Genomic DNA, 22,453 nt, shown 5'->3' with positions numbered 1-22,453 from the left:
CACACACACACACACACACGCACACACATACTGTAGACATATATAAAATAGGTATATATTTTTACCATGTCGATGCACAACTTTTATCAAAATATAAATGTTTAACGTGTAAATGGAGTAAACGCGATATCGTGATGCCCTCCTCTCGACCCCCCACCCCCGACGCCCGCCGGCCGCCCCAGCCCTGCGGCCCCGCTGTCCTACTCCTCGAGCCTCCCGCCCCTCGGAGCCGCCCCGCGGCGGCCAACCTAACAGCCAGGGTAGGTAAGGCGAGCGCGGAGGGCGGGTGCCTAGCAACCGGGGGCGCCGAACAGAGGCGCTTGGGACGCGAGGCGGAAGTGCGAACAGGGCTGGAGGTGAGAGGACTAGTAGCGGGGCGGGTAGGGGGGGGCTCGCACCCAAGCCGAGTTCCCTCCCTGTCCCCCGCCTCCTCCTTTCTCGATGCCTGCTCCTGGGTATTAATTCAAACCAAAGATGAACATACTGGGGGGGGGGGGGGGGGGCGGGGAGGAGGGCTAGGCTGGGACCTAGACAGACCCCAGCTCCTCCCAATCCGAGCCCTCACACACCCTCCCTTCCACCTCCCACAAAAGGCAGAGGTTGGAGGTGGGACGACCTTATGGGGGGGGAGCCAACACCCCCCCCCCCCCGGCCCGCCCCAACTCCCTAATGCCAACCTGTGTCCCCTGCAAAACTAAGTCGTCCTCTCCTTGGATGGAGAACAGGGCTTCTCCTCTTAGAGCCTCAGGGTCCTGGCCCAAAGCTGGGGCGAAAAAACAAAAGAAAGTTCCACACCACTTGGTTGCTGGAAGTAGGGGTGGAATAGATTAAGGGCTATTTTTCCTGCTAACGGCCCTCCCTCCACCAGCCCCACTAAGCACTTGGCAACACACACACACACACACACACACACACACACCCCGAAGGATTCCATTGTCCCCTTTCACCATTTTCCAGGACCTGCAGGGTCCAGGAGTTTGTGCCTGTGGATGGATGGATGGGTGGGAGGAAACTTGGTGAATGCCTCCCACAAAGCTAGTAGAGTCAAGGCTGTTCCCAAGCAGGGTTCCTGCAGAAGGGGGGCTGGCACAATAAGGACAGAAACATGTTCTTTGGGCTTTTGATCCAGAACAGGATCTCCTGAGTGGTCTCCTGCAGCCTCATTTTCCCTCTCCAGCAGAGGTGGGTGATTGGAACAGGCCTGGGGTGTTCTGACCCTTCAATCCCAGCACCATGGCCACGCTAAGCGTCAAGCCCAGTCAACGCTTCCAGTTGCCGGACTGGCACACCAACAGCCGCCTGTTGTCCACCAATGCTGAGCGGCAGCGAGATGCTTCGCACCAGATCCGCCAAGAGGCCCGGGTCCTCCGCAATGAGACCAACAACCAGGTTGGAGGCCAGAGCCTAGTTGGGTGGGCAACGGGGAGAGCCCCAATCCCACACCCTCTTTATCTGTCTTTGTCTCTTCCAGACCATTTGGGATGAACATGACAATAGGACTCGACTGGCAGAGAGGATTGATACGGTCAACCGTTGGAAGGAGACGCTGGACAAGTGTCTGACAGATTTAGATGCTGAGATTGATGCCCTAACACAGGCAGGGAGCCAGGGACCCTGCTGCAAAGACCTCCCCACCCTCCTCACTTTGGGATCCATGCACCCGAAGTTATGGGAGTATTGGGCAGCATGTCCATCTGAGTCACCCACTGGCCCCTCTGCTAAAGTGGGGATGAGTGCTGCTTCCCAGTGGATGGCCCCACTAGCGTCCTGTGCCCTCTCCCTTCTAGATGAAAGAATCAACAGAGCAAAACCTGCAGGCCAAGAACCTGCCTCTGGATGTGGCAATTGAGTGCCTGACCCTGCGGGACAGTCGGCGTGACATTGATGTGGTGAAGGATCCTGTGGAGGAAGAGCTGCACAAAGAGGTGGAGGTCATTGATGCCACCAAGAAGGCCTTGCAACAAAAGATTAGCCAGGCCTTCGAGAAGCTCTGGTAAGGGAGCTGTATCATTTCCATGTTCCCTTGCACTTGAAGGCTGTGTGTCTTACGTGTGAAACATGTATTGTGGGTAGTGAGCAACTGGCTCTCAGGCTGCCTCCTGCCCCTGCTGTGCCCCCAGCAGAAACCACTCGCTGATTTTAGCACTCCTTCCACCACCTGAGACACGGTCTCGGAATGCTTCCCGTGACCCGGCTTTAAGCAGCCATTGCCAACTAACTGGGAGCATGAGAGATGAAGCCTATTTTCCACCACCCCCAAGTACCTTCTTGTGAGCCTCAGTGGGTGTGTGAGCCTCAGTGGGTGTAGCTACATACATGAGTCCCCGTGAGTGTGTGCAAGCATGTGGGTGTCACCATTTTGTCTGTAGAGAGCTCGTCCAGCTGTGCTGGTCTATGTCTCTGCTGCAGCAGCTCCACTGTCAGCCCAGCTGGCCCAGCCCTCATGTCCCTTCAGTACAATGGGGGCTATGTTCTGGGACCTTGGGGGGATGGTTCCTGATCGAATCTGGCCCTTCCCCAGCCTCCTGCAGGAAGTCCGACAGCAGCTCAACTCTGACCATCGGGACAAAATGGAGACGTTGGACATTGACAGAGGCTGCCTCTCTCTCAACCTCAAGTCCCCAAACATCTCTCTGAAGGTTAATCCCACGCGTGTTCCCAATGGGTAAGAAGTGTTTCACCCAGTTTCTCCTCCCCACCTCACAGGCCATACTCTTATGACCCCAGTGTCTCCTGCCACCCACAGCTCCTCCAGCCTGCAGCAGTGGGATGACTTCAGCCAGTTCAACAAGGACCGGGCAGACGCTGAGATGAAAGGAGCGGTAGAGCTGAGGGAGGCCATCGCCCTAACTATTGCCGAGGTGACTGGCCACTCCCCACACCGTTCTCCCACAGCTAGTTAGTGGGCCAATTGTTCCTGTTGGCCATGTGGCATGCCATCACCTCACCTGAGCAACTTCCTCAATGGCCATGAGCTTACACCCTCCCCTTGCCCTGCCTCCCCTGTCCTTCAGACCAACAATGAACTTGAAGCCCAGAGGGTTGCAACAGAATTTGCCTTCAGAAAGCGGCTGCGGGAGATGGAGAAAGTATACAGTGAGCTCAGGTGGCAGGAGAAGAATGTGAGCCTTCTCTGTTTAGTCCCTGGGGCCCAGATGTCCTGCTGTGGGATGAGAGCCCACAGGAAGCCCTGGACAGGGTGCACCACGGTGGGTTCAGCTGGTGGAGACCAGTCACTCTGTCCCTGCAGACCTTGGAGGAGATCGCCGAGCTGCAGGAGGACATCCGGCACCTAGAGGAGGACCTGCGCAGAAAGCTACAGAACCTGAAGCTCTGCCATACCCGACTGGAGTCCAGAACTTACCGTCCCAATGTGGAACTCTGCCGGGACCAGGTGCGAGGGCTCCCCAGTGGGGCACGGGGTCCCTGCTAAGGCTTCCTCAGGATCACCCCCCAGCACATGTTTCTGGCGGAGCAGGGGTGCTGGTGCAGGGCAGTACCCAAACTCAAGGAGAGTACACTGATCTGGGCCTCCCAACCCACTCACCTGCCTCTAGGCACAGCATGGCCTCACTGACGAGGTTCACCAATTAGAGGCAACCATTGCTGCCCTGAAGCAGAAGCTGGCACAAGCACAGTAAGTTTGGGGAGTGGGCAGCAGGGGCAGGGAGACACCGCCCACCCACGGGGCCTTTTGTTGCCTTCTGGCTTCCTCGATGTCTTCCTGACTGAGGGCCAGAGAGCTCTGCCCCGGCCTCCCAGGATCATGCAGGAGTGAGGGGTTGTTTGTGCCTCCTCCCTAGGGATGCTCTGGATGCTCTCTACAAGCACCTGGCCAGGCTGCAGGCTGACATCGCCTGCAAGGCCAACTCTATGCTGTTGGACACCAAGTGCATGGACACCCGTCGGAAGCTGATTGTGCCTGCTGAGAAGTTTGTGCCGGAGGTGGACACCTTCAGCCGTACCACAAACCGCACCCTGAGTCCACTCAAAAGCTGCCAGCTGGAGCTGGTGTAGTGTTAGGTGGCTGAGGGATGAGGGGAGGGTCAGATGGGAGATGGAAGGTGGGGGCGGGGGGGGGGGCGTGGAAAGAATGAATCTAATAAACGTGGTGGTTCTCAGTCCAGATGGTTTTCTGGTGCTGCAGCCAGCAGGGAGTGAGAGGCTTCCTGGCCCTCCTGTGTGTGGAAGAGCAAAGCTGAGGAACATCATCCCCCCCCCCCCCCCCCCCGCCCCCTTTTCTCAATCTGTTTCCCCCCCCCCCCCCCCCCCCGGGAAGTCCTCTCTGGACTAGGCCAGCATTCCCCGGGCTCTAGCAGCGTGACCGCTCACCAGCTTTGCTCCAGCTGGACCCTTGCCTGCCCTCCTGATGCCCAGGAGAGGCCCGGGGTGGGGTGGGGGTGAGGTGGAGGGGCAGGCCTGGAGCCAAGAGCTGGGACAGCCCTGGGGAGGGCTGGGATTGCTGGGGCCCAGAGCGAGGCTTCCTAAAAGCAGGCCACGGGAGCGGGGTGGGGAGGTGAGGGGTGGAGATAGTGGCCTCAAGGACTGCTGTGGTCCGCTGGTCTGGCTCAGGGCCCTCCCCTCAGGGACCCTTTAGTGGCCGTCCCGCCCGTCTGTGACGTTTACGGGATTATGGAGCTAAAAGCGGAGGCCAGGCCCAAACCAGTGATGCCGGACGCCGGAGCCGCGTCTCCGGGCCGCTGGGCGGCGCTGTGGGCGCGGAGAGACGCCGAGGCTCCGGGCCGCTGGGCGGCACTGTGGGGCTGGCGGGAAGCGTTGCTGTGGGGCGCGCGCCGGCCGTACCGGAAGTGGCGACTGCTCCGCGCGGATGGCGGTGGCGGCGGCGGCGGCGGCGATGACGGCGGCGGGCTGCGCGGGGGCTGGGGCGGCCCGCTCCCTCTCTCGCTTCCGAGGCTGCCTAGCCGGCGCGCTGCTCGGGGACTGCGTGGGCTCCTTCTACGAGGCGCACGATACCGTCACCCTGACGTCAGTCCTGCGTCACGTCCAGAGCCTGGAGCCGGACCCGGGCTCGCCGGGGAGCGCGCGGACAGGTGGGCGGGGCCGGGTGCAGGTGAGGACGCGGAGGCCGGGGGTCCGCGGGGGCCTCGGGGCGGGAGGGACTGGCATCGGAGATAAGGCCGCCCGGGGCTGCGGGGGCCGGGTCTGGATGAGCCACAGGCAGCTCGGACTCAGCGCGTCGGAATTCGAACCCCGGCTTCACACGTCTCGCCCCAGCTCGCGGCCTGGCAACACCATCCAATCAGCCGCGCAATCCTGAAACCCCGGTGTCATTCTTCTGCATTGCTCCTGCTCCAGTGTATACGCCGCTGCCGTTTTTGCTCCTTCTACCCAGTTCTCCCGAATCACATTCTCCACACATCAGGGAGAACCCTTCTCGGAAACAGATGTGACGGGGGCCTCCACCGCAGGAAGCACTGCAGTGCTTTTCCCTTACCCTCAGAATAGAAACAAACTCTTTAACGTGACCTATCTGGCCGGCCCTCCCCCGACTCTCCAGTTTCACTTTCTACCACCCTTGGCCTTCTGCACTCGGCTCCTCTCACCCCAGCTCGCTCTAGCCCAGGCTTTTGCAGTGCTGTATTGTATAAAGCCTGTCTCCCCTCCACTGCTCTCCTTGTGCAGCCAGGTCCTCCCTCATCCAGATTTCTAACCAGCATCATGTCTGAGGTCAAGCGGAGGATGATTCTTGGAGAGCATGTAGAACAGTAAGAAAAAGGGGCCATACTCAGAACGCTGAAGGAGCAAAAGGAGCTAGAGAACGAAATGGTTTGATAGGAAATGAGGCAGGGGGGCATGGGTATCAATACTACCCAAGAGAATTTCAAAATGAGGACACTAGTCAGTGGTGTTATGCTACAGAGAGGTTCAAGTCTGGTTTCGAAAAGCATTTTCAGTCGATGGGGAGCCTGGGTGGATCAGTCAGTTAAGCATCTGATTTCGGGGTTTGTGGATTTGAGCCCCGCATGGGGCTCTGTGCAGACAGCTCAGATCCTGGAGCCTGCTTTGAATTCTGTCTCCCTCTTTCTCTGCCCCACCCCTGCTTGTTCTCTTTCCCTCTCTCACTGAAAAATAAAAAATAAACATTAAAAAAAAAAAAGCATTTTCAGTAGAATGTTGAAACCTGGAAGTTAGATTTCAATGGATTTAGGAGGAAGTAGAAAGAGGAAAAAGAGTATGGTTTAGTATGATGGGAAAGAGAGCCAGGAGCCATGGTTGAGGCAAAGATAAGATGGAGGGATGGTTTCTAATTTCATCTTTGGTTTGATGTTAAGATGAAGGGACAACATTTTAGGTTAGCAGGTGTTTTAGGACCTTTTGGATACAAGTAGCAGAAAACTCAGGATGACCTAAGCAGAAAGAGAATTCATTGGGTGACATAACTGAGAAGTCCAGAGGTAGGTCTGGTTTCGTGTGGCGCTGAAATCCAGGGGCTCAAGTCACATCAAGACCCAGCTCCTCTCCTTATTCAGATCCACATTCTTCCGGGTTGGCTTCACTCGCTCTGGCAGACCCTCCCCGTGGGGTGACCTCAGCAGTTCCAGCAGAGGAAGTCTGTCTGCAGCAGCCCCAGCAGAAATCCCAGATTGCGTCTCCTCGGCCTGGCTTGGCCATCTATCCATCCCTGAACAAGGGAGTAGTAGGGTGTGCTATTTGAGGAGGCTGTTGGTGGTGTGAACCTTATGCCCTAACCACATGGGCTGAAGATGGGGTAGAGAAGTGGCTCCCTGGGGACAGGCTGGGCGCAGGAACCACACAAAGGGAGAATGGGTGTTGCTCTACCACACAGGGAGGGGTTGAGGGGACAGGAGAGAAGAGGAAGAACACGTCCCCTGAGGGGCTGGGCTGGATGGACTAGAAGAGGGACTCACTTGGTCAAGGGGTAACAAAAGAGTGTGGCTGTGGCTAAGAGGGCTGTTGACTCCTCTTCCTTGTGAAGCCAGGATGGGAGCCTCCTTAAGAGTGAAAGGGAGAAAGGGGTGGGGGGGCTTGCAATACACAGGAGTGGGGCTGGGGGCTCACAGGGAGTATGCTTCCTTCTCTGTAGCCCTCTCCTCCTGCAGTAAAACCAAGTCCCAGTCTTGCTGGCTCACAGCCCACTTGAGACATCATATAACCAGTGTTGCTGAGTCAGAAGTGCCAGAGCAGTACTCCCAGGCACCGAGAAGGAGAAGCGGGGCAGGTGGAGGGAGGGTTGACCCAGGCTCCAAGTTTTGGGGAGCAGTGGGATGTAAGAGAGACAAGGGAAGGGGCCTACAAGGAAGGGCTTCAGATGCCAGGGCAGTGAATTTGGCCTGATCCTGAAAGCAACAGACAGCCGTTAGGAGCAGGAGAGTGAGTTGAGGAAAGTGATAGTCTGCTTTTAGGAAGAATTTTCTGCTGCACATATAGGCTGGGTTGGAGGGTGGGGGTGGTGGTGCAGGAGAGCTACAGTCAGGTCAGGCAGAAGGGAACAGATTTTCCTTCGGAAATCAGCAGGTCATAACTGACTCAGAATAAAGAATTGCTGAAAATCCCAAGGCCTGCAGCCCAGGAAGCTGGCTGGGAGTGAGAGACTGACTTAAGGCATTCTAGAACTGGCAAATAAAAGTGGGAGGCCAGGGGTGCCTGGCTCAATCAGTAGAGCATGACTCTTGATCTTAGGGTCATGAGTTTGAGCCCCACATTGGATGTAGAGGTTATTTAAAATTTTTTTTTTTCAACGTTTTTTTTTATTTATTTTTGGGACAGAGAGAGACAGAGCATGAACGGGGGAGGGTCAGAGAGAGGGAGACACAGAATCGGAAACAGGCTTCAGGCTCCGAGCCATCAGCCCAGAGCCTGACGCGGGGCTCGAACTCACAGACCGCGAGATCGTGACCTGGCTGAAGTCGGACGCTTAACCGACTGCGCCACCCAGGCGCCCCATGTAGAGGTTATTTTAAAAAAACAATGGCGCCTGGGTGGCTCAGTTAAGTGTCAGACTTCAGCTCACGTCATGATCTCACAGTTAGTGGGTTCGAGCCCCACATCAGGCTCTGTGCTGACAGCTCAGAGCCTGGAGCCTGTTTCAGATTCTGTGTCTCCCTCTCTCTCTGCTTCTACCATGCTCATGCTCTGTCTCTCTCTGTCTCAAAAATAAACAAACATTAAAAAAAAATTTTTTTTTTTAAATAAAGGAGGGGGGCAGGAGGCCAAAGCCACCACCTTCAAGCCCTGCAGTGTGATCTCACCCCCACTCCCACCCTGTCCCTGCAGAAGCATTGTACTACACAGATGACACAGCCATGGCCAGGGCCCTGGTGCAGTCCCTGCTGGCCAAGGAGGCCTTCGACGAGGTGGACATGGCTCACAGGTGAGGGGGACAGGCCTGGGGTGAGGCAAAGCAGGTGGGCACAATAACTGCGCTTCTTGGCCAGAGTGATGATGTCGGTGCATGCTGGGACCCCCACCCTCAGCGGGACACAGTAATGCTGTGGCTTCCCAAGCCAGAGGTGACAGCCCTGCTGGGACAGGCTCCTTTGGTCCCTAAGCCATCCTCTTTTCCCAGCAGCCAGCGTTCTCTCCCAGCCCCAACAGGCATCTTTTCAACCCTAATCCTGTCTCCGTTCTCTCCCCTAGATTTGCTCAGGAGTACAAGAAAGACCCTGATAGGGGTTACGGTGCTGGAGTAGTCACTGTCTTCAAGAAGCTCCTGAGCCCCAAGTGCCGTGATGTCTTTGAGCCTGCCCGGGCCCAGTTTAATGGGAAAGGCTCCTATGGCAATGGGGGTGCCATGCGGGTGGCCGGCATCTCGCTGGCCTATAGCAGTGTCCAGGACGTGCAGAAGGTAATCCAGGTGGGCTGGCTGCTGGGCTTTCCCCTCCCTCCCTCCCTCTTCTCTGCAGGTTGGGTTCTGTGACAGCAAGTCTTCTGCCTCTGCTGCCTCTGCCCTAGTTTGCCCGGCTCTCAGCCCAGCTGACACACGCCTCCTCCCTGGGTTACAATGGCGCCATCCTGCAGGCCCTGGCCGTGCACCTGGCTTTGCAGGGGGAGTCATCCAGTGAACATTTCCTCCAACAACTCCTGGGCCACATGGAAGAGCTGGAGAGTGACGCCCAGTCTGTCTCGGATGCCAGAGAGTGAGTATGTGGGTTGGAGACAGGCTGGAAGGATGCTTATGGGTATGCATGCATTGCGGGGTCCTCTGGCCTGGCCACAATTTTAAGTTAATTTATTTATTTTGAGAGAGAGTGCACTCGTGTGTGTGAGCAGAAGAGAAAGGGAGAGAGAGAGAATCCCAAGAAGGTTCTGAGCTGTCAGTGCAGAGCCCAACACAGGGCTTGATCTCATGAATCGTGAGATCATGACCTGAGCCAAAATTAAGAGTTAGGTGCTGGGGCGCCTGGGTGTCTCAGTCTGTTAAGCATCCAACTGTTAATTTTGGCTCAGGTCATGACCTCACGGTTTTTGAGATTGAGCCCCACGTTGGGCTCTGTGCTGATATCGTGGGGCCTGCTTGGGATTCTCTCTCTCCCTCTGTCTCTGCCCTTCCCTGCTCATGCTCTCTTGCTCTCTCTCTCTCTCTAAAAATAAATAAACATTGAAAAAAAAACACCTCACATATTAAAAAAAAGGGGGGGGGGCGCTGGGTGGTTCAGGTAAGCATCCCACTTCAGCTCAGGTCATAACCTTAAGGTTCATGAGTTTGAGCCCCACATTGAGCTCACTGCTGTCAGTGCAGAGCCCACTTCGATCCTTTGTCTCTCTCTCTCTCTGCCCTTCCTCCACCTTCTCTCTCTCAGTCTTTCTAAATAAACATAAAAAAAAAAAAAAAGAATTGGATGCTTAACCCAGGCGCCCCTGAAACCTCCCTTCTTGAATTGCAGACTCTTGGGAGGGATGGGAAGAGCCCATTTGCCTTGACTCTGCTTTGAGGCCCTTAGGGTACCAGGGAATTAAAAAAGCAGCTCACTTCTAGCCCTCTCCCACTTCTTGTCAGGATGTCTGTGCTGGGTGTCAGCCTGATCACTCCCGCCTCGCCCTCCCACACCCCTTCCCCTGCCTTCCATCTCTACCGTGCTGGCTCCGGCCTCCCTGAAATCTCACCCCTGACCCACAGGTTGGGCATGGAGGAGCGTCCCTACTCCAGCCGACTGAAGAAGATTGGAGCCCTTCTAGAACAAGACTCAGTGACCAGAGAGGAGGTGGTGTCTGAGCTAGGTGGGTAGACCCTCCCCACCCACACACACACACAGCCATCACCCTCAGGGCTAGGCCTGGGCATGGGGACAGGACGGGAACCTGGAGGCATGCCTGCTTTTGTTTTTGCCTGGGGCTGCTGTGACAGCAGAGCCAGCTCTGTGCAGTCCCTGTGCAGGGTTGTAAGCACAGCACCTGCTTGCCCTATGGCTCCTCTAGGGCTGTAGCACCTTCAGCCTTACAGATAAATGTCCCCAGAAATGGCAGGTGGCTACTGGTTTGGACAGTTGGTGTTGATAACTGATGCTTATTTACACGGCACTTGTCCTGTGTTCTGGGCACCTTGCAGAAGACTTTACCTGTGGCCCATTTCACCCCCACACTAGCCCTGTGAAAGTCTCTGACTTCATTCCCTCTCTGCCCGAGATGTCGAATCCCAAAAACAGGAATCTTAGCCATTAAGGAACTTTTCTTATCCCATGGCTAATAGGAGAGAGAGCCAGGATTTGAACCTGGGTAGTCTAATTCTAGAACCCGTGGTCTGAATTATGGCCCAGCTTGAAGCTGAGAGTATTGGCTTGGGGTGAGTGGCCAGAAGAAGCCTGGGGACATAGAGAGTGGGTGAGTGCTGTGTCCCCATACGTTGGCTTCCCTACAGGGAATGGCATTGCTGCCTTTGAATCTGTGCCCACTGCCATCTACTGCTTCCTGCGCTGCATGGAACCTGACCCTGAGATTCCCTCTGCCTTCAACAGTCTCCAAAGGACTCTTATCTACTCCATCTCACTGGGGGGGGACACAGACACCATTGCCACCATGGCCGGAGCCATTGCTGGTGCCTACTATGGGATGGAACAGGTGCCAGAGAGCTGGCAGCAAAGCTGTGAGGGCTACGAGGAGACAGACGTCCTGGCCCAGAGCCTGCACCGGCTCTTCCAGAAGAGTCTGTGAGGGCCACAGCTGCTGGGGCTCCACTGTGTCTAGCAGGACCAACTACAGCTCAGATTGGAAACCCAGAGGCTTACCGCAGCATAGGTTGCTGCCTCTGTCACCCTGCAGTGTGGATGGAGCATACCTCTGGGGCGGGGTCTCTGGGGGAAGTCATTGGACAGTGAGTGTGGAGAGCTGGTGCCTCCATGATGCTCGGTTTCCAGCTCACTGCAGAGCGTTGGGCAAGCCCGGCTCTTCGGGCACACGGGAGGGATCTGGACAGCTTTGATCTTGGAAGGGCATTTGTGGCATTTTCCTTTATTATCTAACACATGGGGTTGGGTGGGGGGCAGAAGTGATCAGCAGTAGCATCATTTCCCCTTGTTGGGATTTAGCCAGTTTGCCAGAGAGCATGTCTTTGGACAGAGCCCCTGGGCAGTAAGTTTACATGGATCAGGGAAACCAGCACTTGCATCTAGCTAATCTAGATACATACCTGGCCCTTGACTGTCATGGAGCTTATTAACAGCTTCCAGCAGAACTCCCAGCAATAAAATTGTTGGTAAATCCTACCACTGGTTCCTAAATCTCTCCTGTGCCCTGGATTCTGTCCACTTCACCCCACCCTTGACCTTCTCAAGCCTGGTGCCTCTTTCTCAGCTCTGCCAGGAGCTAGGAACACAAGGCTGCCGAGATGTCAGGCAGATTCCTCCAGTTCTTCCAATTGTCTGCACAGCTGGTTCATCCAGGAAGGGCAAAGTGAGCATGATTTTGTCCTTTGGTCACTCAAAGTGGCCCAGGCAGTGGGCGAGACAAGCCAGATGTCCCTGGTTTCAAAGCCTGACTTCTTCATAGGTTGCTTCCCAAGTAGGACCCAAGAACAGGACCCCTGTAGGAGGATGCAGAGGGCAGTCTCTCTCACCGGATTGCCAACCATGGGGTGAGGAGGGTACATCGTGCCTGTGCCCTGCGTGGACTGAAGGCTGTGTGCCTCATTCTGTTATCTTGGGCCCCAGTCAAAGGCCTTGGCTTGAAAGATGGTTCTGTATACCATTTTGAGGAAAGGAAAATTTTAAAAGGGAGAAGACCTCTCCCCTCAAACTTCTGGGAGATTTTCAGATTATCCTAGCCTCAGGGGAGAGAGAAGCATGCCCAGCTTTGCAGCTAACCTGAGGTTTGAGGACTGATGGGCAGGTCTGCTTTCAGCCAAGAAAGTAGGCAGGGGCAAACCACAGGACTTCCAGGACTTGGATTGTTTCAGGTTTGCTGCCCCATCCCTAGAGCCAGGGACCGATGCCTAGTGCTCAGCATGGGAAGCTGCGGGCAGGTGCTTTCAGTCCAGGACAGCACCTCCAGTCGTGCCTTCAGCAGCGGGCCTGGCACTGGCCCCACCCTCAGGATCAAAGGTTCATAATTTCATTCATAATTTGTATCAAATGTTGAAACTTGGTCCTTGGGATTCTGAGCCAGCTCTCATGCTCTCCCACCCCTAAGAGCTTGCAGGAATGTTCCAGAGAAGCTCAAACCATCTCCCCCAGCTCCAATCCCAATCACTGCCTTGCTTTGGTTGCTTAAAATGCCTCTTGGCATTTACTTGGTGCAGAGCCTTAGGCAGCTTAGGAGCATCCAGCATTTGTGATGTGGTGACAGAACCCATGGCTGGGGGCCTGGGGAGCAATGCATCCTCCTTGAGAGAACGCGTAGAACCAGAGCCCCAGAGAGTTCCCTGGATGCCTTATGAAATCCAGAGGCTTGAGATGCCTCCACATCAATGCCAGTTCCTGCACAGCACTGTTTTATACAACAGGTTTTATTGAGGTGTGTCAATACAGTCAATACTGCTGTTTTTCTTTTCAAAAAAGTCCTATGGTTTGTTTGGTTTTTTTTTTTTTTTTTTTTTTTTTTTTGATTCCCAAGTGTGTTTTTCCCAAATCTGTGACACAGGGCACATAATAAGTATGTAGAGAACTAAGCTTCATATACCAAGTTAGAAATGAAATCACTAATGAAAACATTTAAACCTTAATCTTAAAAAAAAACAACCAAAAAAAAAAAAACAACAACACAAATCCTAGAAATCAGAATATAAAAATGCACCAAGGTACTGTAGTTTTCATAGTTAAAACTTGGCATTGTTTATCAAAGCTGGTCAGTTAAGTGGACACCTGGAATTAAAATCCCATAGACATTTCAGAAACATCAGCCACCCCTCCCCAAAGGCTTCAGGAATGACATTTAGCAGAAGCTCAGCTCTATGAAATAGCTTTTTCTGGCTCCCCCAGTGCCCTCCTTAGGCCCTGAGCAATGCCCCCCACCCCACCCCCGAGAGCTGATGAATTTCTGCCTATCAGAACCCCTCCCTGACTGGTCAGATGGTGGTGGCTTCGGCTCAGGAAGGAGGGTGAGCAAGGGACCCCACCAAGCTTGTTTTGAGACTCCTCCCTTCTCTTGGGTATCGGGAATCAAGAAATCCACCACAAACCCCAGCCAAAACCTATTAAAGTGTCACTTGGCAGCTTTGGGTTTCCCTTCTTTTGAAAGACAAAGCAAGCAGTCAAATGGCCTACTTTGTTGGGAGAAGTGGGTCAGGGAGGGAGGCCTGGCGAGGGGCCCAGGGCACCGCAGCTCAGTGAGCCAGAAGTCAGCCACCACCCTCCCATTTTCAGCATGGACAGTCTGGCGTTGGCCAGTACTGGAGCAGTGTGAGACCACATTGGGTGACCCAGGTTCACACTTGGTACAGACAAATGGGCTGTCCTGGGGAGAGCTGAATGGACAGGCCTGGAGCCACCGGGGAAAGTGGCCAGCTTTGTCCCAGCACTAATCTCTGCTTTATCTACTGAGCTTGAACTAGGGGATGGGAGGGGCAGGAATCCTGCCTATTTCCTACAGGTGGGGGCTCTGCTTGGGGAAAATGGCAGAAACATCCAGAGTCAACTCATCCCAAAGGAGCCTACTGGCACCCTTTTTCTCAGAGCCTCAGCCTTCTGGGCCCTAATCCTGCTTAGAACAGGAAATTGGAACCAGAGGGTGGAAGGAGAGGAAGCCCCCTCAGATTAACCCCTCTGGTAGACACACATACCCTCCACATGGTTCTTGTTAAGGAGAAGCAGGCGGGAGCCTTCTTCATCCCAGAGCTTGTGTGTACCTTGTTCTGAGGGCCAAAAAAGAGGCTCTCTGCCTTGGGGACACTCAGGCTGAGTGTGGCAAGGACACCTTACAATTTTGTATGAAAACATCAGCCCTCTGCCAGCAGGTGAAAGGAGAGAAAGGGAGGACACTCGTGTTCACTGACGGTCGCTCCTGCCTCGTGCCTGCTGCGGCAGTCCCTAAGGACCTGTGCAGCTGCCCTTACACTGAGCAGAGCCAGTTGGTGGGAGCAGGCTGGGAGTTGGAGATGAACATGAGGGGCTGCCATCCTGCCCCAGGTCCGTGCCCCTCCTGTCACAAACCACTGCTCCTGTGGCTGCAGCTGCAGAAAGGGGGCTGGCCATTCCCAGGAGCCTGCAGGAGGGGCCACACACCCTGGACAGGCCTGATGCCACAGCATCACCCTGGGGTTGCAGCACTGGCAGGGTGTCCACACTGGCCACCTCAATGCCCCCCACCCTTTGCTTTCCCCCGAAAGCAAAAATTCTTCAGGGGACCCACCGTCATCTGCTGGAGGTCCCGGGAGAGCTGGAAGGGCCCCAGCCAAGATCCGAGGGTGGCCATGCCTCATTCCTTAAGCAGGTGCCATCCAGAGGCCAGCAGGAAGGGCAGGGCTTGGGCCCATGTCTCCCTGGGAAAATGGCATGGGGGGGCACGGGCCCCTCTCAGCTCTGACTCCGAGAAGCAGCATCCTTCACTGCCCAGCAGAGCCCAGGACTCCCAATGAGGCAGGGGTCTCCGACAGCCAGGCTGAGCGTCCTGGGGCCCTGCCTGCAATGGGGGTGCAACCACAGCACTGCACAGACACTTGGGGGAGAGGAACCCAGGCCAGCCTCTTCCAGGAACCACCTCAGCCTGCATGGAGGGAGAAACTGAATCCATCTCCTTGGGCCAAGGCCACGGCTGCCTCTGTTTCCGCGTGTGTTCAGCCTTTGGTTTTTTTCTTTAAATGGAGGTTCTTGTAACGGAGAAGGTCTCTCTACCACTAAAGAGGAGGAGGCCAAGGCGGCAAGGCCCCTGTGGTGTTATGTGGGGCAGAGCAAGAACCCTGAAAAGGAGGAGTGGATATACTCAGTGGAGTAGAGGCCGTTGGCCTGGTCCGACGGCATCTGCACCCAGACCTGGTCGTTGGGCCGCAGCTGGAGCACAGCCCCGCCAGATGCCTGGTCCAGGTAGCCCTTCTTGTATTCATCGTAGGTGTACGTTGCTGGCACGTTGTTCTTGTACAGGGCCACCCACACATTGGTGCCCTTGACGTGCACATGGTAAGCAAAGTAGTAGACCCCGCCCACAGGGCAGGTGAAGATGCCAGTGGCTGGGTTGTAGCCACTGTGGCCATTGTAGAGAGTCCGGTCAAATTTAACAGGCATGCCGGAGGCGGGGAAGGGCGAAGTGAGCACAGCGGTGAAGGCAGGCGTTGTGTGGGCCGACAGCTCGCCCAGCCCAAACTGTGGCTTGCCCCCCTTGCCCAGCACAGCGCCCTCCACTCCACCATTGGGCAGGTGCAGGCCGGCGATGCCAGTCTCATCAAAGGCCCCGGGGGCTCCAGGGGGACCAGGTGGCCCGGGAGGCCCAGGAGGGCCGGTGAGTCCTGGGGAACCGGGGACCCCAGGAGGCCCTGTAGGCCCAGCCACTCCGGGTTCCCCCACTTTCCCCTCTCCAGGGGGTCCTGGCAAGCCCGGTTCACCCTTCAGGCCTGGCAGTCCCTGGGGCCCAATAGGACCTGCTGGGCCCTGGAGACCTGGGATTCCTGAGGGGCCCCTCAGGCCGGGCTGCCCAGGAAGCCCCAAGTCACCCTTCTGCCCCAGGGCTCCTGCCACCCCTGGTCCCCCAGGGCGGCCTGTGAAACCAGGCTCACCTTTGGGCCCAGTAGGTCCAGGGGGTCCATGGGCCCCAGGAAGTCCTCTCTCTCCTGGGAGCCCAGGTTTCCCAGCCAGGCCACTAGGCCCCTGGTCACCCCGAATACCAGGCACTCCTGGGGGTCCTCCAGGCCCTGCCTCCCCCTTGGGCCCAGGGGGCCCACGTCTGCCAGGGAGCCCTGCAGACCCTGGAAGTCCCGGGGGGCCCCCAAGGCCTTGTGGGCCCTGCTCCCCTGGCTCCCCATCCTCACCTGGCTCACCCCTATCCCCCAAGAGTCCTGGGACCCCAGCTGGGCCCCTGTCCCCCTTAGGGCCTGGCAGTCCTGGCACCCCATAGCCAGTGGGGCCTATCAGGCCAGGGGGGCCCCGGGTTCCTGGTTCCCCTTTGGCCCCTGCTGGGCCCTGTGGCCCTGGTACCCCTGCCACCCCTGGTATCCCCACACCATCCACACCTGGGGGCCCTTTTGGGCCCAGAGGCCCTGGCTCCCCCCTGGGTCCTGGCACTCCAGGAGGCCCCGACTCACCCTTATCTCCTGGGGCCCCAGGAAGCCCATCCAAACCCGGTTTGCCCAAGCCAGCTGGACCAGGGAGGCCAGGTGGTCCAGGGGCACCTCCCTGCCCTGGGGCCCCAGGTAGCCCTGGCTGGCCTACTCCATTATCCCCCTTGAGGCCTCGATCACCTGGGGGCCCAGGCTCCCCCTGGGGCCCTGGCTCCCCTCCGAATCCTGGGGGCCCTGGCACTCCTTGGGGGCCTGGCTTCCCAGGGACAGCAATGCCTGAGGGTCCAGGGAGGCCAGGCGGTCCTGGGGGGCCCCGGAGACCCTGGTCCCCTCGTATCCCCGGCTCTCCCCGAAGCCCTGGCTGCCCTGGTGGTCCGGCCTTGCCCGGGAGCCCCGGGGGACCAGCCTTGCCCATCCGGGAGAAGCCAGGGGGCCCAGCAGGGCCAGGCTGTCCATGTAGCCCTGGCTTTCCAGTGCCTGGTTTTCCTGGGAAGCCAGGAGGGCCAGGGGGCCCCCGAGGCCCAGGCTTCCCAGGTGGACCAGGCTCGCCTTTCAGGTCCATTGGCAGCAACGGTAGAGGCATTTCTGAGGGAGAGAGAGAGAAGGGGCAGTCAGGGGCCTGGCCAGTGGAGACGGTTGGACCCTTCTACCCACTCCCCCATGGGGTACACTACATCTGCTCATAAAGGCCACACCCCGTCTCCCCTTCGTGTGTACATGGATGATGGAGTTTAGGGATGGTCCAGTGGCCATCTTGGGGGCTCCTAGCACCCAACCTACCCAGGTCGATCCTTCCCAAAAACGGGTGACTCTCATCCCCGCAAGACCTGGAAGGGGAGAAATGGCCGCCAGGTGGCGCCAGCAGCCCTCCTTAGAACCAGTTGCAGCGGGGCGCCCCTACTTCCGTCCCTCCCCCTCCCCACCCCACCTGAAGATCACCTCTGCCAGCCACCCACTTCCGGCCCCTCGGAGAGCCGAATCACCAGGCCGGCGTCAGGAAGAAAAGGGAAGGGGAGAAGGTCTCTGGTGGAGACGGAGGGGCTGTGGCTGAGGGCCAGGGAGGAGCCGGTGAGGGTCAGGAGCTGTCTGAGGCCCTGCGGGGCGGGGAGGCGCTCACCCAGGTACTGGCCCTTGCCCTCGCGGAAGGGCGGCCCCACGGGTCCTTTGTGCATGGGCTGCACGTACTTCACGGGCGCGTAGCCCGCTGCCCCGCCGGCCCCGCCTCCGGTGGCCGCCCGCGGTCCGCACCCCAGCAGCAGCAGCGACAGCAGTGGCAGCAGCGGCAGCAGCGAAGATAGGGGCGTCAGAGCCCCCCGCATGGCGTCCGCGGGCGTGCTGCAGTGAAGAACCGAGACAGGCCATCGAGCCAGCCCCCGGGTGGCTTAGCACCAGACCCAGGGGCTCACAAAAAGATCAGAATGTACACCTTCCAGAGCACCCATCTGACCTCGGCACACCTCTGCTAAAAACCCTTTGACGATAACACCCACTACCATGTGCTGGGCTGGCTTTCTGCCAGGTACTGGGCTGAGTGCTCCAGAGACAGGAACTCACTTAATGCTCTCAATACTTTAACAAGTTATTATTATTGTCATCCCCATTTTCCAGATGACAAAACTAAAGCAAAGGTCAGCAGAACTGGGGGCTAAGGTCTGTCTGACTTCACATTATGTTGATGGTGCCCTTCTGGGGCTCCCCTCTGCCTTCAGGATCCTCTGTGGTGTCTGGCATGGCATCCAAGACCTTTTTAAATCTAGTCTGTGCCTGTGGCTCCGACCCTATCACCTACCACCCCTGTCTCTCCTCCTCCTCTCCACCATACCTTTGCCCCAGACATGAGGCAGCCTCACACTTCTGGGCCTTTGCCCCTGCTGTTTCTCCACCTGCGATGTTCTTTCAATTTCCTACTCATCCTTTAAGGCCTTTGGGAAGCCGTCACCCCTTCTTCTATAAAGTTAACCCCTCACTCCTTCACGTCCTGACCTAGCGCTGTCACAGCACTTAGCTCAGCTCTGAGAACAAGGCCTGTCCAACAAGATGTGGACACCCAGCCTACGTTTTCTACTCGCCAGCTGGAGTTTCCACTCTGTGAACCTCACTTTCCTCATGGGACAAGATGTCCACACAAAAACACATACCCAAATGTTCATGGCGACATTATTCCTAACAGCCACAAAGTAGAAACAGCCCAGATGTGCATTGGACAGATGATGGCATGACCATACGACGGAGTATTATTCAGCAATAAAAGTAAAGTACTGCTACGTGTCACATTACAGGAAAACCCCGACAACATCATGCTAAGTGAGGAAGCCAGTCACAAATTGTATATGATTCCATTTATATGAAGTGCCCAGAATAGGTAAATGTAAAGAGACGAAAGTGGGCTAGTAGTTGCTGAGGGCTGCTGGAAGGGGGAAAGGGAGTGAGCACAATGATGGGTACAGGGTTTCCGGTAGGGATGATGAGAGCATTCTAAAACTGACTGTGGTAAAGGCTGCCAACGGCAAATACATTTAAAAAAAACCATTGAGGTCGGACACTTTAAAAGGGGCAACTGTTATGATGTGTGAATTGTATCTCAATAAAGATGTTATTTTTATTTTATTATTTTAGAGACAGCATGCGCATGAGCAGCGGGGAGAGGGGCAGAGGAAGAGAGAGAGAATCTCAAGTAGGTTTCATGCTCAGCGTGGAGCCCCACGTGAGGCTTCATCCCACGACCCCGTGATCATGACCTGAGCCAAAATCAAGGGTTGTACGCTCAACCAACTGTACCACCCAGGCGTGCCAAAGACGTTATTTTAAAACGCTGGACTAACAACCTGCTTCTCAGGGCTGCCGTGATGAGAGGCGATACTGTACCTGCCTCTCAGTGGGCACCCATCAATGTTGGAAGGAGAGACTACCCAGCATTTTGCACATGCGAGGCAGGTCCCTCCCCTGCCTCCCTGCTCTGGGCTCCTCTCACCCCCAGGGGCCTCTCCACACATGTGCCTGAGTGCACGAGGGGTTTGGGGGTGGGTTATGTACATCCAGGATGCGTGTGGGGAGCAGAGCCCTCCCTGGTGCTGGGCTGAGTCTAGAGGTGCTCAGTATCACACAGAGCTTCACAGGAATGGATGCAGAGCTCAGGAGAAGGCCGGTGAAGCTGCCAACCCAGCTCTGCCATCAGCCGGTTTTGTAACATTGGGCCCGTAGGTCCCTCAAGCTCCCCTGAGCCCCAGAACAGTAAAAGTAACGTCCATCACCTGTGGGGCTCCCCAGCCCAGAGCTCTGCAGGCTCCGTCTCACAGGATCCTCTCAATGACCCCTGGGGCTCATACAGTTATTATCCCCATTTTATAGATGTAGAAACAGAAGCTTGGACTAGAAGAATCCTGCCCAGGATACAGCCCTCCACACAGGCCGCCTGTTCTGTCTGCACCACGATTGATGCCAGGACTAAGGCTGCAGACTCTGGGCCCGGCCCTCAGGTAAGTCCCGCTGATGGAGGCTCTGGCTGGCACTGCCCTAACATTTCAGCCCTGAGAGGCTTGCTGGTCCTGCTTTCCACATGAGGAAGCACGTGCGGTCTGAACCTAAACCTGGAGCCCCAGCCCCTAACCACCGTATTGTCCCACCTCTCTGGCATGGGATAAGGGCCCTCCTGCACAGGCCACCTGCACCGGGCAGGGGCCCTGGAGTGGGGGTGCTCACCCATGCACACAGCCAGAATGTTCTGCCTGGTGGGTGGGCAGGGGTGTGAGGGAGCAGGCAGAGGGGGCAGAGCTTGTAACAAGAAGCAGGGGGAGGCAAGGGGGCCTGGTAGGCCAGAGGCCACGGTCATGGCACTGTCACAGGAGGAGTCAGCACAGCCCTGGTTCTGGGAGCCCTCACCCTCTTCCCATGCTGAGCTGAGGCCTCACTGGGGTAGGGGGTGATGGAGGGTGAGGCAGCCTCGGGTTTAGCTGGAAAGATGCTTAAGGCAAAGGACTGTGCGGGAGCACAGGCAGGCAGGACACCGAGGCAAAAGTCCCAAGTCCAGCCAGGAGCCCAGGCAGGACCCCCCAGCCAGCTCCCCATCTTACAACCTCCTTGGCAATGCGGATCTCTGGGAAGCGTCCCCGCCTCACACCCTGTGGCTTCCTAAACTCGCCCTGTCCCAGCACCTCCTGCACTGTGCCCCCTCCACTGAGGGTGATAGGTCTGCTGCAGGACCCCAGAGCTGACGTCTCCTCTAGAGTGAGCCGGGGCTGAGTGAGGATGACAGCTCACTGCAAACAGACCTCTAAAGCACCTAGTGCTTTGTTCAATGAATGATTTCATTCCCCGGGGGGCGCTTGAGGGGCTCAGTCTGTTAAGCATCCTACTTGATTTTGGCTCAGGTCATGATCAGGGTTTGTGGGATCGAGCCCTGTGTCATGCTCTTCACTGACAACACGGAGCCTGCTTGGGATTCTCTCTTCATTTCTCTCTGCTTCTCCCCCGCCCCCCCACCCCTACCCCCGCCGCTTGCACTCTAAATAAACATTTAAAAATAAATAAATAAATGATTTCATTCCCACAAGGTCCCTGGGAAGGAAGAGCCCCCCCCCCCCCATACACACACTCTTCTTTCTGGAGATAGGGAGCCTGAGGATTGGGGAGGTACAGCGATGCACACCAGGGCGAGAGCTGGCAACCAGGATTTGAGCAGAGGTCTGTGAGAACCAGCAGGGGGAGGCAGACAGGAGAGGGCAGCCCCTAGACAGACAGACAGAGAGGCTCCAGACTGCCTGTGGGTTTGGGGAGAGAACATCACTCCAGCTCCTGGAGGGGAGGCTGGCCTCTGCCAGTCCAGTGGGGGCCGGGGAGTGGAAGCAAGCCCATGACCTTGAGAAGGGGTGTGCTGAGCCTGTTCTCAGGGCTGCGGAGAGAAATGATGCCCCTGGAGTGGCACATTGCGGCAGCCTCCTGGGACAGACTGCCCCCAACCCAGCCACCATCAGACCCAGGGGTGCCTGGGTGCCTCCAAGCCCCCTGCCTCCTTTCCACCGGCACCCCTTTCCTGCCCCTCGCCCCCCTCCCGCGCCACAGGCTCCCTGAAGCTCTGTGGCTTCTGAACACTCGAGTCTCCAGATTTTTACTTATCCGTGGACATCCAGGGAGCCTATCGGATGCCTGCCCTGGTCCCAGCTCTGTGTTCCTCTCTGGCCTTTTCACTCTCTGTCCCCGCCACATTCTCCCCACTCCATGCCCAGCACCGAACTTGGCTGGTACACAGTGACACTCCATAAAAGTTGGATGACCTCAAGTCACCATCAAGTTTAAAGACCGTGCCAATAACTCACTCAGTCCTTTCCTCAGACTTTGTACCTGTCACACTGCCCTGGGAGCCCCCTCCCCAGGCCAGAGGGGTGCAGGTAGGCTAGATTGGGAAGAAGTGGGAACACTCACATTGTCCCAAAGGACTTCAGCTAAGAACAGCCTGCACAGGGAACAGAGGTGCAGAGAAAAGAACAATTCATTTGCTAGGAGTGTCGGGGTTCAGGGGAGGGCCCTGAGGCTCAAGGCCGGCTCTGCTGTGTGACCTTGGGCAAGCCATCACCCTCTCTGGGGGAACACAGGAGTCAGGGCAGATGGGAAGAGGCTGGGCTGGCAGGGGCGGGAGGTGGGGTGCATAAGGAGACGCTGATTCAGGGGATTGAGTGGTGGCGGCAGCAGGGTAGACGCGGTGTTTGGACAGCTGCAAGTCCTTAGCGGGGATTTCCCCCTTTTCAACAAATCCCCGTAAAACAGCGTTTTGTCCAAGTCAGCGTTTTGTGGCAGCCTGGGCCTCCTCCCGGGGCGGCCAAGGAAGCTGGCTGGGAGTGC

General features: G+C 56.8%; 3 protein-coding genes and 1 long non-coding RNA gene across 11 annotated transcripts in view; 2 read left to right on the top strand and 2 right to left on the bottom strand.

The window, feature by feature from the left end:
- Window positions 1-3,636, bottom strand: part of LOC125912782 (uncharacterized) — an 11,773-nt gene extending 8,137 nt beyond the window's left edge. Inside the window, exons 1-2 of the long non-coding RNA XR_007454827.1 lie at window positions 3,548-3,636; window positions 678-763 (exon numbers count right to left, since the gene is read on the bottom strand). This is a non-coding gene — a long non-coding RNA (uncharacterized LOC125912782). The remainder of the gene's footprint in view (window positions 1-677; window positions 764-3,547) is intronic.
- Window positions 266-4,082, top strand: TEKT2 (tektin 2). Of its 6 annotated transcripts, none has more exons than XM_049617520.1 (10): window positions 266-356; window positions 1,181-1,389; window positions 1,472-1,597; window positions 1,788-1,993; window positions 2,522-2,665; window positions 2,747-2,861; window positions 3,015-3,122; window positions 3,251-3,394; window positions 3,558-3,637; window positions 3,804-4,082. In XM_049617520.1, the coding sequence occupies exons 2-10, from the start codon at window positions 1,234-1,236 to the stop codon at window positions 4,015-4,017; spliced, it is 1,293 nt and encodes a 430-aa protein (XP_049473477.1). In that variant the 5' UTR covers window positions 266-356; window positions 1,181-1,233; the 3' UTR covers window positions 4,018-4,082. The 6 variants fall into 6 exon arrangements, with proteins under 6 accessions (XP_049473477.1, XP_049473478.1, XP_049473475.1 ...); XM_049617521.1 differs by having other exon boundaries at window positions 306-356; window positions 1,178-1,389; XM_049617518.1 differs by having other exon boundaries at window positions 341-356; window positions 1,130-1,389.
- Window positions 4,083-4,531: 449 nt separating this feature from the next.
- On the top strand, window positions 4,532-11,681 carry ADPRS (ADP-ribosylserine hydrolase). Of its 3 annotated transcripts, none has more exons than XM_049617514.1 (6): window positions 4,532-5,071; window positions 8,257-8,353; window positions 8,620-8,827; window positions 9,001-9,119; window positions 10,100-10,200; window positions 10,838-11,681. In XM_049617514.1, the coding sequence occupies exons 1-6, from the start codon at window positions 4,633-4,635 to the stop codon at window positions 11,128-11,130; spliced, it is 1,257 nt and encodes a 418-aa protein (XP_049473471.1). In that variant the 5' UTR covers window positions 4,532-4,632; the 3' UTR covers window positions 11,131-11,681. The 3 variants fall into 3 exon arrangements, with proteins under 3 accessions (XP_049473471.1, XP_049473470.1, XP_049473472.1); XM_049617513.1 differs by having other exon boundaries at window positions 4,540-5,071; window positions 8,935-9,119; XM_049617515.1 differs by having other exon boundaries at window positions 4,753-5,051; window positions 8,935-9,119.
- A 3,603-nt stretch (window positions 11,682-15,284) lies between these two features.
- On the bottom strand, window positions 15,285-17,973 carry COL8A2 (collagen type VIII alpha 2 chain). Its single transcript, XM_049617526.1, has 2 exons — window positions 17,736-17,973; window positions 15,285-17,203 (listed from the first exon to the last, which is right to left on the bottom strand). Exons 1-2 carry the CDS (start codon window positions 17,935-17,937, stop codon window positions 15,285-15,287), a joined length of 2,121 nt encoding a protein of 706 aa, XP_049473483.1. The 5' UTR covers window positions 17,938-17,973.
- Window positions 17,974-22,453: the final 4,480 nt, after the last annotated feature.

This window comes from Panthera uncia (genome assembly GCF_023721935.1).
Source record: "Panthera uncia isolate 11264 chromosome C1 unlocalized genomic scaffold, Puncia_PCG_1.0 HiC_scaffold_4, whole genome shotgun sequence".
NCBI lineage: Eukaryota > Metazoa > Chordata > Mammalia > Carnivora > Felidae > Panthera > Panthera uncia.
Note: the sequence above shows the minus strand (reverse complement) of the source record. Positions and strands in the feature narration are given on the sequence as shown.